The sequence below is a fragment of the Balaenoptera musculus genome, chromosome 8 (assembly GCF_009873245.2).
Source record: "Balaenoptera musculus isolate JJ_BM4_2016_0621 chromosome 8, mBalMus1.pri.v3, whole genome shotgun sequence".
NCBI lineage: Eukaryota > Metazoa > Chordata > Mammalia > Artiodactyla > Balaenopteridae > Balaenoptera > Balaenoptera musculus.
The window spans coordinates 14,399,202-14,411,288 of NC_045792.1; the positions used below are offsets into that span (position 1 = coordinate 14,399,202).

Sequence of the window (12,087 nt, forward strand, 5' to 3'; positions counted from 1 at the left end):
AACTCAGAATGCACGCATTTGGTTTGCTCTGAGCCTGACCTTCTGTGAAGGCAGAAGTGTCTTCAGTCGGACTTGGCAACTGCAGTGGTGGGAGAGCTCAGTGCATTGCTTCTCCTGGCATTCCTCATCTTGGGTAAGCAGTTTCTTTGTATTTCTTAAACAGTGACTTGAACTTTCTCACTCGGAAGAAGGCTGGTTCTAAAAGTATTCATTTAATGGCAATCCTTTTGGATTGTGAGGCCACAATCGCAGAGCTGTCAATTTCTGCAGGAGGACTGCCATAAGGTAGTCTAATGGGGACACGTTTCCTTTCTGTAATGTAGAGTAACTTGTGTTAAGACGCTCAGAGAAAAAAGGAGTAAGGTTTGCTCTTAATAAAAGAGTAAATGATAATGATAATGATGATGATGGTGATAAGGCTTTAGCTTTTTTTTTTTTAATATCTTTATTGGAGTATAATTGCTTTACAATGGTGCATTAGTTTCTGCTTTATAACAAAGTGAATCAGCTATACATATACATATATCCCCATATCTCCTCCCTCTTGTGTCTCCCTCCCATCCTCCCTATCCCACCCCTCTAGGTGGTCACAAAGCACCGAGCTGATCTCCCTGTGCTATGCGACTGCTTCCCACTAGCTATCTGTTTCACATTTGGTAGTGTATATATGTCCATGCCACTCTCTCACTTTGTCCCAGCTTACCCTTCCCCCTCCCCGTGTCCTCAAGTCCATTCTCTACATCTGCGTCTTTATTCCTGTCCTGGTCCTAGGTTCTTCAGAACAATTTTTTTTTTTTTTAGATTCCATATATATGTGTTAGCATACAGTATTTGTTTTTCTCTTTCTGACTTACTTCAGTCTGTATGACAGACTCTAGGTCCATCCACCTCACTACAAATAACTCAATTTCATTTCTTTTTATGGCTGAGTAATATTCCATTGTATATATGTGCCACATCTTTATCCATTCATCTGTCGATGGACACTTAGGTGGCTTCCATGTCCTGGCTATTGTAAATAGAGTTGCAGTGAACATTGTGGTACATGTCTCTTTTTGAATTTTGGTTTTCTCAGGATATATGCCCAGGAGTGGGATTGCTGGGTCATATGGTAGTTCTATTTTTAGTTTTTTAAGGACCCTCCATACTGTTCTCCATAGTGGCTGTATCAGTTTACATTCCCACCAACAGTGCAAGAGGGCTCTCTTTTCTCCACACCCTCTCCAGCATTTATTGTTTGCAGATTTTTTGATGATGGCCATTCTGACGGGTGTGAGGTGATACCTCATTGTAGTTTTGATTTGCATTTCTCTAATGATTAATGATGTTGAGCATTCTTTCATGTGTCTGTTGGCAATCTGTATATATTCTTTGGAGAAATGTCTATTTAGGTCTTCTGCCCATTTTTGGATTGGGTTGTTTGTTTTTTTGCTATTGAGCTGCATGAGCTGCTTGTAAATTTTGGAGATTAATCCTTTGTCAGTTGCTTCATTTGCAAATATTTTCTCCCATTCTGACAGTTGTCTTTTTGTCTTGTTTATGGTTTTGCTGTGAAAAAGCTTTTAAGTTTCATCAGGTCCCATTTGTTTATTTTTGTTTTTATTTCCATTCTCTAGTAGGTAGATCAAAAAGGATCTTGCTGTGATTTATGTCATAGAGTGTTCTGCCTATGTTTTTCTCTAAGAGTTTTATAGTGTCTGGTCTTACATTTAGGTCTTTAGTCCATTTTGAGTTTATTTTTGTGTATGGTGTTAGGGAGTGTTCTAATTTCATTCTTTTACATGTAGCTGTCCAGTTTTCCCAGCACCACTTATTGAAGAGGCTGTCTTTTCTCCATTGTATATTCTTGCCTCCTTTATCAAAAATAAGGTGACCATATGTGTGTGGGTTTATCTCTGGGCTTTCTATCCTGTTCCATTGATCTATATTTCTGTTTTTTGTGCCAGTACCGTACTGTCTTGATTACTGTAGCTTTGTAGTATAGTCTGAAGTCTGGGAGCCTGATTCCTCCAGCTCCATTTTTCTTTCTCAAGATTGCTTTAGCTATTCGGGGTCTTTTGTGTTTCCATACAAATTGTGAAATTTTTTGTTCTAGTTCTGTGAAAAAAGCCAGTGGTAGTTTGATAGGGATTGCACTGAATCTGTAGATTGCTTTGGGTAGTACAGTCGTTTTCACAATGTTGATTCTTCCAATCCAAGAGCGTGGTATATCTCTCCATCTGTTGGTATCATCTTTAATTTCTTTCAGCAGTGTCTTATAGTTTTCTGCATACAGGTGTTTTGTCTCCTTAGGTAGGTTTATTCCTAGGTATTTTATTCTTTTTGTTGCAGTGGTAAATGGTAGTGTTTCCTTAATTTCTCTTTCAGATTTTTTGTCATTAGTGTATAGGGATGCAAGAGATTTCTGTGCATTAATTTTGTATCCTGCTACGTCACCAAATTCATTGATTAGCTCTAGTAGTTTTCTGGTGGCATCTTTAGGATTCTCTATATATAGTATCATGTCATCTGCAAACAGTGGCAGGTTTACTTCTTCTTTTCTGATTTGGATTCCTTTTATTTCTTTTACTTCTCTGATCGCTGTGGCTAAAACTTCCAAAACTATGTTGAATAATAGTGGTGAGAGTGGACATCCTTGTCTTGTTCCTGATCTTAGAGGAAATGGTTTCAGTTTTTCACCATTGAGAACGATGTTGGCTGTGGGTTTGTCATATATGGCCTTTATTATGTTGAGGTAAGTTACCTCTATGCCTACTTTCTGGCAGGTTTTTATCATAAATGGGTGTTGAATTTTGTCAAAAGCTTTTTCTGCATTTATTGAGATGATCATATGGTTTTTCTCCTTCAGTTTGTTAATATGGCTTATCACATGATTGATTTGCATATATTGAAGAATCCTTGCATTCCTGGGATAAACCCCACTTGATCATGGTGTATGATCCTTTTAATGTACTGTTGGATTCTGTTTGCTAGTATTTTGTTGAGGATTTTTGCATCTATGTTCATCAGTGATATTGGCCTGTAGTTTTCTTTCTTTGTGACGTCTTTGTCTGGCTTTGGTATCAGGGTGATGGTGGCCTCGTAGAATGAGTTTAGGAGTGTTCCTCCCTCTGCTATATTTTGGAAGAGTTTGAGAAGGATAGGTGTTAGCTCTTCTCTAAATGTTTGATAGAATTCGCCTGTGAAGCCATCTGGTCCTGGGCTTTAGTTTGTTGGAAGATATTTAATCAAAGTTTCAATTTCATTACTTGTGATTGGTCTGTTTATATTTTCTATTTCTTCCTGGTTCAGTCTCAGAAGGTTGTACCTCTCTACGAATTTGTCCATTTCTTCCAGGTTGTCGATTTTATTGGCATATAGTTGCTTGTAGTAATCTCTCATGATCCTTTGTATTTCTGCAGTGTCAGTTGTTAGTTCTCCTTTTTCATTTCTAATTCTATTGATTTGAGTCTTCTTCCTTTTTTTCTTGATGAATCTGGCTAGTGTTTATCAATTTTGTTTACCTTCTCAAAGAACCAGCTTTTAGTTTTATTGATCTTAGCTATTGTTTCCTTCATTTCTTTTTCATTTATTTCTGATCTGATCTTTATGATTTCTTTCCTTCTGCTAACTTTGGGTTTTTTTGTTCTTTCTCTAATTGCTTTAGGTGTAAGGCTAGGTTGTTTATTTGAGATGTTTCTTGTTTCTTGAGGTAGGATTGTATTGCTATAAACTTTCCTCTTAGAACTGCTTTTTCGCATCCCAAAGGTTTTGGGTTATTGTGTTTTCATTGTCATTTGTTTCTAGGTATTTTTTGATTTCCCCTTTGATTTCTTCAGTGATCTCTTGGTTATTTAGTAGTGTATTGCTTAGCCTCCATGCGTTTGTATTTTTTACAGATTTTTTCCTGTAATTGATATCTAGTCTCATAACATTGTGGTCAGAAAAGATACTTGATACAATTTCAATTTTCTTAAATTTACCAAGGCTTGATTTGTGACCCAAGATATGATCTATCCTGGAGAATGTTCCATGAGCACTTGAGAAGAAAGTGTATTCTGTTGTTTTTGGATGGAATGGCCTATAAATATCAATTAAGTCCATCTTGTTTAATGTATCATTTAAAGCTTGTGTTTCCTTATTTATTTTCATTTTGGATGATCTGTCCATTGGTGAAAGTGGGGTGTTAAAGTCCCCTCCTATGATTGTGTTACTGTCAATTTCCCCTTTTATGGCTGTTAGCATTTGCCTTAAGTATTGAGGTGCTCCTATGTTAGGTGCATAAATATTTATAATTGTTATATCTTCTTCTTGGATTGATCCCTTGATCATTATGTAGTGTCCTTCTTTGTCCCTTGTAATAGTCTTTATTTTAAAGACTATTTTGTCTCATATGAGAATTGCTACTCCAGCTTTCTTTTGACTTCCATTTGCATGGAATATCTTTTTCCATCCCCTCACTTTCAGTCTGTATGTGTCCCTAGGTCTGAAGTGGGTCTCTTGTAGACAGCATATATACGGGTCTTGTTTTTGTATCCATTCAGCCAGTCTATGTCTTTTGGTTGGAGCATTTAATCCATTTACATTTAAGGTAATTATCGATATGTATGTTCCTATTACCATTTTCTTAATTGTTTTGGGTTTGTTATTGTAGGTCTTTTCCTTATCTTGTGTTTCCTGCCTAGAGTAGTTCCTTTAGCATTTGTTGTGGAGCTGGTTTGGTGGTGCTGAATTCTCTTAGCTTTTGCTTGTCTGTAAAGATTTTAATTTCTCCATCGAATCTGAATGAGATCCTTGCTGGTTAGAGTACTCTTGGGTGTAGGTTTTTCCCTTTTATCACTTTAAATATGTCCTGCCACTCCCTTCTGGCTTGCAGAGTTTCTGCTGAAAGATCAGCTGTTAACCTTATGGGGATTCCCTTGTTTGTTATTTGTTGTTTTTCCCTTGCTGCTTTTAATATTTTTTCTTTGTATTTAATTTTTGATAGTTTGATTAATATGTGTCTTGTCATGTTTCTCCTTGGATTTATCCTGTATGGGACTCTCTGCACTTCCTGGACTTGGTTGACTATTTCCTTTCCCATATTAGGGAAGTTTTCAACTATAATCTCTTCAAATATTTTCTCAGTCCCTTTCTTTTTCTCTTCTTCTTCTGGGACTCCTATAATTTGAATGTTGGTGCATTTAATGTTGTCCCAGAGGTCTCTGAAACTGTCCTCAATTCTTTTCATTCTTTTTTCTTTATTCTGCTCTGCAGTAGTTATTTCCACTATTTTATCTTCCAGGTCACTTATCCGTTCTTCTGCCTCAGTTATTCTGCTATTGATTCCTTCTAGAAAATTTTTAATTTCATTTCTTGTGTTGTTCATCATTGTTTGTTTGCTCTTTAGTTCTTCTAGGTCCTTATTAACTGTTTCTTATATTTTCTCCATCCTATTTCCAAGATTTTGGATCATCTTTATTATCATTACTCTGAATTCTTTTTCAGGTAGACTGCCTCTTTCCTCTTCATTTGTTTGGTCTGGTGGGTTTTTACCTTGCTCCTTCATCTGCTGTGTGTTCCTCTGTCTTCTCAATTTGCTTAGCTTACTGTGTTTGGGGTCTCCTTTTCCCAGGCTGCAGGTTCGTAGTTCCTGTTGTTTTTGTTGTCTTCCCCCAGTGGGTAAGGTTGGTTCAGTGGGTTGTGTAGGCCTCCTGGTGGAGGGGACTGGTGCCTGTGTTCTGGTGGATGAGGCAGGATCTTGTCTTTCTGGTGGGCAAGACTGCATCCGGTGGTGTCTTTTGGGGTGTCTGTGACCTTATTATGATTTTAGGCAGCCTCTCTGATAATGGGTGGGGTTGTGTTCCTGTCTTGCTAGTTGTTTGGCATAGGGTGTCCAGCACTATAGCTTGCTGGTCGTTGAGTGGAGCTGGGTCTTAGAGTTGAGATGGAGATCTCTGGGGGAGCTTTCGCCGTTTGATATTACGTGGAGCCGGGAGGTCTCTGGTGGACCAATGTCCTGAACTCGGCTCTCTCACCTCAGAGGCACAGGCCTGACACCCGATTAGAGCACAAAGACTCTGTCAGCCACACGGCTCTAGTTACAAACAATAAAGCAGGGCAGTCAGGCAGGTTAACACAGCTTGAGTTCAGCAACCACCTTACACTACGATCTTCACTCAAATCTCAAAATGAACTCACATCAGCTTTGTCCTTAGTCAGCAGAACACTCTCAGACTCAACTGTGGTGCTTCCTCCTTCTTCCATGTTTTCTCACATCACATCTTAGTTTATCACCTGCTCTACGCATCTTTAAATGGTTCCTACTCCTTCTTCAAGGCTTTAGCTTTTAAGTTGCCTGTGGCTTTGGGTAGAGCTGTGACTAGCTGTCCTTGGACTCATGGCAGAACTCTTCCTGCACTGTTTCTCTTCTCCCAGTCCTAGACAGGCCAATATTTAACCTCAAGAAGTCAGGAATTTAAACCTCCCTAGAGAGCTAGGCTGTTGTCCATACTTACCACACCCTCTGCATAGCCCTGATCTCAGGAAAGATGAAGTAGGATGGTTTAGATAGAACCCATTCTAAAGGAGAGAGCAGGAGTAATGACTCTCAAGGTCCCCTTCAAGTACAGGGTTGACCGATGTAACTGAGACTGTATTATAAGAAGCCATGTAACCTACCAGTCTGTATTAAATGGTCTTGGAAGGAAAAACGAGGATGCATTTTAAGAGGTTCATGCCTCAGAGTGGTTATGTGGACTCTATACCTAAAAACATCCAAAAGCCTGGAGGTACACAGTGATGTGTAAATTGAGGGGACTTAACATTGCAGGTAGAGCAGCTGCCTGAGTGAGGGAGGGCAGTGAGGTTGTCTGTGTGCTCAGTGGTTGCTTGTTCTCACTAGGGGCAAACGCTTTGACTGAGAGAGAGTGCCTCTCCCTTATTTTGTCTTGTAATATTTGGGGGTCATTTCCACATCCTGTGTTGTAGCCTCATTGTCATGAGTCTCTTTTCTGAAGATTTTTTTTTCTGTTATAATTGTGCCAAGGACAACAATTCCCCTACACTGTTAATAATAGGAAAGGGGGTCCTGATACTTACAACTCCCCAGGAGTGATAGAAGGTATTTGCCAAGAGTTATATTGTGAAAGAGCCATAAGCTCAGGTTCAAACATTTGGCCAACATGTGAGATAACTTACTATGCAGAATTATCTCAAGAACATGCTGGTGAAGAAATAAGTCAGGATCTGGGAAAGGAAGCAGGCTAAGTTGAGGATTCAATTGGAGTCTATCAAGGTGCTGAAGGTGCATCTGAATGCTTTGGTTAGATTTTTAGAGACTGAGATTCATATATATATATTCTGAATTATATATCTGAATAATAAAATTCTGAACTATATATATATGTGTGTAATATCTATCTGTATTATATGGTAGGAATTTCTGAATATTTGCCAACTAACTAGGAAACTTGAAATTTGACTAGTGTTCTTGGCCTGGTTAGGTGTTATTAATTCATCTGATGAGTGGTCCCTGGGCTCCCACTCTGGGTCTTACTCTGCGCTGGTGTTGGAGATGCACTGGCCCATAGCCACAGCTCTTGGCCTCATGGGGGTGAGGGTGGAGAGCAAGACTTTAATCAAACAAGCACATAAGTAAATAGATAATTAGAAGTTGTGACAAATGCCCTAAAGGAAAGAGAAATGGTACTATTAAAACATGTCGCTAGGGTCTGCCCTGGGAAGGGTGGTTCAGGAGAGGTTTCCCTGAGGAAATTACATTTAATTTGAGATCTGAAAGATGAACAGGAGTTAACTAGGGGAAGGGGGTGGGAAGAGCATTCAGTCAGGGGGAGCAGATTAATCTTGTTTTGGTAAATGAAGTTCAGGGAAGCTTTGCTGTAAAACATTGATTACTTTCACACACATGGAAGAGCAGTACAGGCTAGTAAGGAGACAGGCTCTGATCCAGAATGCCTGGGTTTGAATCCTGGCCCACCACTTGCTCTGTGTTATTAGGCAAGTCACTTCACCAAACCATGCCTCAGTTTCCGCATTTGTAAAACCTCATAGGGGGTTGTGAGAATTAAACTGGTTAATGTGCAGAGTGCTCAGACAGTGCCTGGCATATAACCTTCTCTAGTTTATTGAGTATCCACTACTGATTTCTAGTGTGGTGCTATATTAACTAGGGAGAAAAAGTCTGACCCTTTAATGTTAAGAATGAGGCCTGGGGAGACTGAGTGGTTTCCCAAATATCAAAGAATTAGTTACTGGAATGTCTGATCTGGGAAGAGAATTTTTAAAAAACTTAATGCTTTTTATGTTAAATCATTGCTTCTCTATTCATTCACACAGAGTTCTAGTGGTGCACTTGAGTACTTAAGACTGAAAATGGGTATCTTCTAGTTATCAGATTTTTGCACATTTCTTAGAATTTGTTTGAAAATGGTTTGGGTGTGGCTCTGTGTGTCTTGAGCTTGGTGACTAGATTCAGAGTCTTTTTGGGGTCACCGGTTTCCTCTTAGAATAGAGTGGTGCATTTGCATGATGTCTAAGTTGATTTCAGTTTGATGGTTGTATTGGCAGCTATCAGCACTTGTCCAGTATATGCCAGGCACTTCACCGATACTGTAACACGGGCATGGGACACTCATAAATGAGACGCATATGGTCCTGCCCCTGAGAGTGTAGATAAGTCTACACTGTAATCAATGATTACTCCTCCATGCAAATGGCGCACTGCTTTGGGGAATATATGAGAGCTGTTTGCTGGGCAGTGAAGGGAGCACAACCAACTTCCTGGAGAAGAATTCATCCAGAACACAACAGGGATCTTAGATGTCCGAGATATGATGAATTAAAGTTATGATATAAAGGAAGCCCTTTATCATGCTCACCCATGTATGCGTAGGGTAAGGTATGTGTCATGCAGCAGGAATAAAGTTGTGGCTATCCTGAGAGAGAGCTTGTATTTTCATTAGAAGTACTCATATTTGGGGAAATTTAATGTGACTTTTGGTATATCTGAGTCAGTATAATTGTTATCTACATTGTTGTGATGGAATTCAAGAACTGAAACTTAAAAAGTTTCCAGTTCATTCTGATTCATCATTTGCCATTCTTGTAAAGGTAGATTCTCAGAACCCAAAATCTCCTCTAAAGCTACAAACTCTGTTTCCTATCTGACTTTTAGGCTATAAAGATAGGATCTTATGTGGTAATGCTTTCTATTTTTCAAAGCACTGTTATCTGCATTATCACATTTGATCCTTGTGTTGTTATCCCCATGTTATAGGCGAGGAAACTGAGGTTCAGCAAGGTCAATGGACTTTCTGCATAAGTGAGACTTAGGTAAGGCCACCTTAAACAGTTTGATCCTGATTTTCCAGATGGAGGATTTTGTTGATTAGAATACAGGTAAGAAATCTCTTACTGGGCTCTAGAGCTCACAAACCACAACTACTGAGCCTGTGCGCCACAACTACTGAAGTCTGCACACCTAGAGCCCGTGCTCCGCAACAAGAGAAGCCACTGCAATAAGAAGCCTGCGCACCGCAACGAAGAGTAGCCCCTGCTCGCCACAACTAGAGAAAGCCCGTGCCCAGCAACGAATACCCAATGCAGCCAGAAAGAAAGAAAGAAAGACAAAACAGCAAACATCAAACAGACAAATTATTAAAAAAAAAGTCTCTTAGGTAATCATTTTTTATGCATTAAAACGGCCACCATACGTGCTGGACTTCCAGGAGAGCCGGGTAGCATACTATGATGTTAATACACAAAGAAGACCTTTCCTCCTAGCAGATTCTGAGGTGGAATTACTCCAAGAAGTTAGGGGTGCAGGGATCGTGACTGAGACCAGCCACAGTAGTAGGTAGGAACCCAAGGCTTGTTGAATTGTAACTCCTTGGAGTTAAGGTTCTTCTGTTTTGTTAAGAAAATTACAGGGCATTGTGCAGACAGTGAATTCTTTCCCAGGAGCTGGTGGATGCAGTGAAATTAGTACCACAGAGATAATATAGATGTTTTAAAAGTACTTTTGGGGGCTTCCCTGGTGGTGCAGTGGTTGAGAATCTGCCTGCCAATGCAGGGGACACGGGTTCGAGCCCTGGTCTGGGAAGATCCCACATGCCACGGAGCAACTGGGCCCGTGAGCCACAATTACTGAGCCTGCACGTCTGGAGCCTGTGCTCCGCAACAATAGAGGCCGCGATAGTGAGAGGCCCGCGCACCGCGATGAAGAGTGGCCCCCGCTTGCCACAACTAGAGAAAGCCCTCGCACAGAAATGAAGACCCAACACAGCCATAAATAAATAAATAAATAAATTAAATTAAATATGTATGTTATCTCTAAAAAAAAAAAAAAAAGTACTTTTGCCCATGCACAACCCAATTCTCATTCTATCCATGCTATCCTGCCTAAAAAAGTAAAAAAATAGAAAAAAAAATCTCACTGTGGACCTTTCATGTGGCTTCTTTGTGTCATAGAACTTGGTGAATGCCTTAACTGAGTTTAAAAAATTTCCTTGTATTTGTGTATCTCTTTTCTTACATGTCGAGAACATTCTTTATATATTTAAAGGCAGTCATTTTAATTTAGTTGGAGAGATAGGTAAAAATTTCAGGCTGAGTATCTTGTAATCTTTTGTTTATGTGAAACTCTCAGGTTGTAGATTGTCTAGGGGTGTCATCTCAAGGCTATCCTGGAATTGTTTGCTTTTTTTCTCTTTAAAAGCAACTTTCATCTAATCTTCCCTTATAGCCAGTCTGAGGCAGCCCGCAAGTGACTCTCCAAACACCACTCTGTTTTGTTTCATCATAGCAGTTACCAGCATCCGCTGTTTCTTATTCTTTCATTTGCTGCTTTTTCCCCTCTCCATCTCCCCTCCATGTGCAAGCTGCTCATGAGCCGGGACCTTGTCTTCCTTGCTCCATGCTGCAGCCCAGTGCCTCAGACAGAGGCTGACTCACAGAAGAACTCACCATTGATTTGTTAAATTAATGAACTTCTCTTGACACTATTTTCTGACTTTTTTTTTTCTTTTAAGGTTGAAAAATTGAGAGCAGCATGTTTTACCCACTGAAACTCATCCTGATGCCAGTGTTACTCAGTAAGTAGAAGCCAAGGGACCAAGGAGGGTATTTGATTTCTTGTAAGTCTCATGCATGTTCAGAAGCCAGTTTTATATATTTTCATTTCCCCTTGCTTTGTTGAAAATGGAAACCCCAACCTGGAACTTCATAGTTTTGTTGAAACAGCCGTTTTGCTGCAACAGCTGTTTTAGAAGCCAGGTAGGAGACTTTTTCTTGGAAAGCTGAATATTCCTCTGTTGCTATTAGAAACAGAATGCCTTTGGGTCCTGACTGGGTGTTTTAGGACCTTCTTATGGGATACGAAGAAAGTTCTCGCTGGTATTCCTGCACTTTAAATTGTTATCTTTAAAACCACAGCTAGTCTCAGATTAGGAAATGAAATCACCAAAGGGAGTCCCAGAATCCCTGTAATTGTTTTCATGCTTTAGCTACGCTAGTCTTCTTGCAGTTCCTCAAATGCACTGAGCTCTTTCCCAATTTTGGATGGTTTCTTTTGCCTGGAACCTTCTCTCCCCACGTCACCCTAGCAAGCCTGCCTAAGCCTTCCTTATCCTTCCGGTTTCTCCTTAAGCTCCACTTTTAAAAAGCCTGCTCTGGCTGAGTCATCAGACCAGGTTGGAGTCTCCTGCTCCTACAGTGCTCAGGGCTGCTGCTTCTTGCTAATCCCATCTCTTTCTACATTTTTCATCCTTTTGTCCCCTTGTCTTCTCTTTATCCCATGGGTATAGCTCTGTTGGAAGAATAAATTAATTAGATGCTTTGCTCTCACAGCTTTTTATTTTTTTCTCTTTTAAATAAAACTTAAAAAAATTATTTGGTTGCTCTGGGTCTTAGTTGCGGCAGGCGGGCTCCTTAGTTGTGGCATGTGAACTCTTAGTTGTGGCATGCATGTGGGATCTAGTTCCCTGACCAGGGATTGAACCCGGGCCCCCTGCATTGGGAGCGTGGAGTCCTAACCACTGTGCCACCAGGGAAGTCCCTATTTTTTTGTCTTTTTAAAGTATGGTTAAGTATGGTTGATTTACAATGTTG

At 40.0% G+C, this 12,087-nt stretch overlaps 1 protein-coding gene across 1 annotated transcript in view; it reads left to right on the forward strand.

Annotated features, from left to right (window-relative positions):
- Positions 1-30: 30 nt before the first annotated feature.
- The window catches only part of JAML (junction adhesion molecule like), a 33,566-nt gene continuing 21,509 nt past the window's right edge, over positions 31-12,087 (forward strand). The window contains exons 1-2 of the mRNA XM_036862418.1: positions 31-133; positions 11,010-11,072. Of these exons, the coding sequence (XP_036718313.1) occupies positions 11,030-11,072 (43 nt within the window). The 5' untranslated portion in view covers positions 31-133; positions 11,010-11,029. The remainder of the gene's footprint in view (positions 134-11,009; positions 11,073-12,087) is intronic.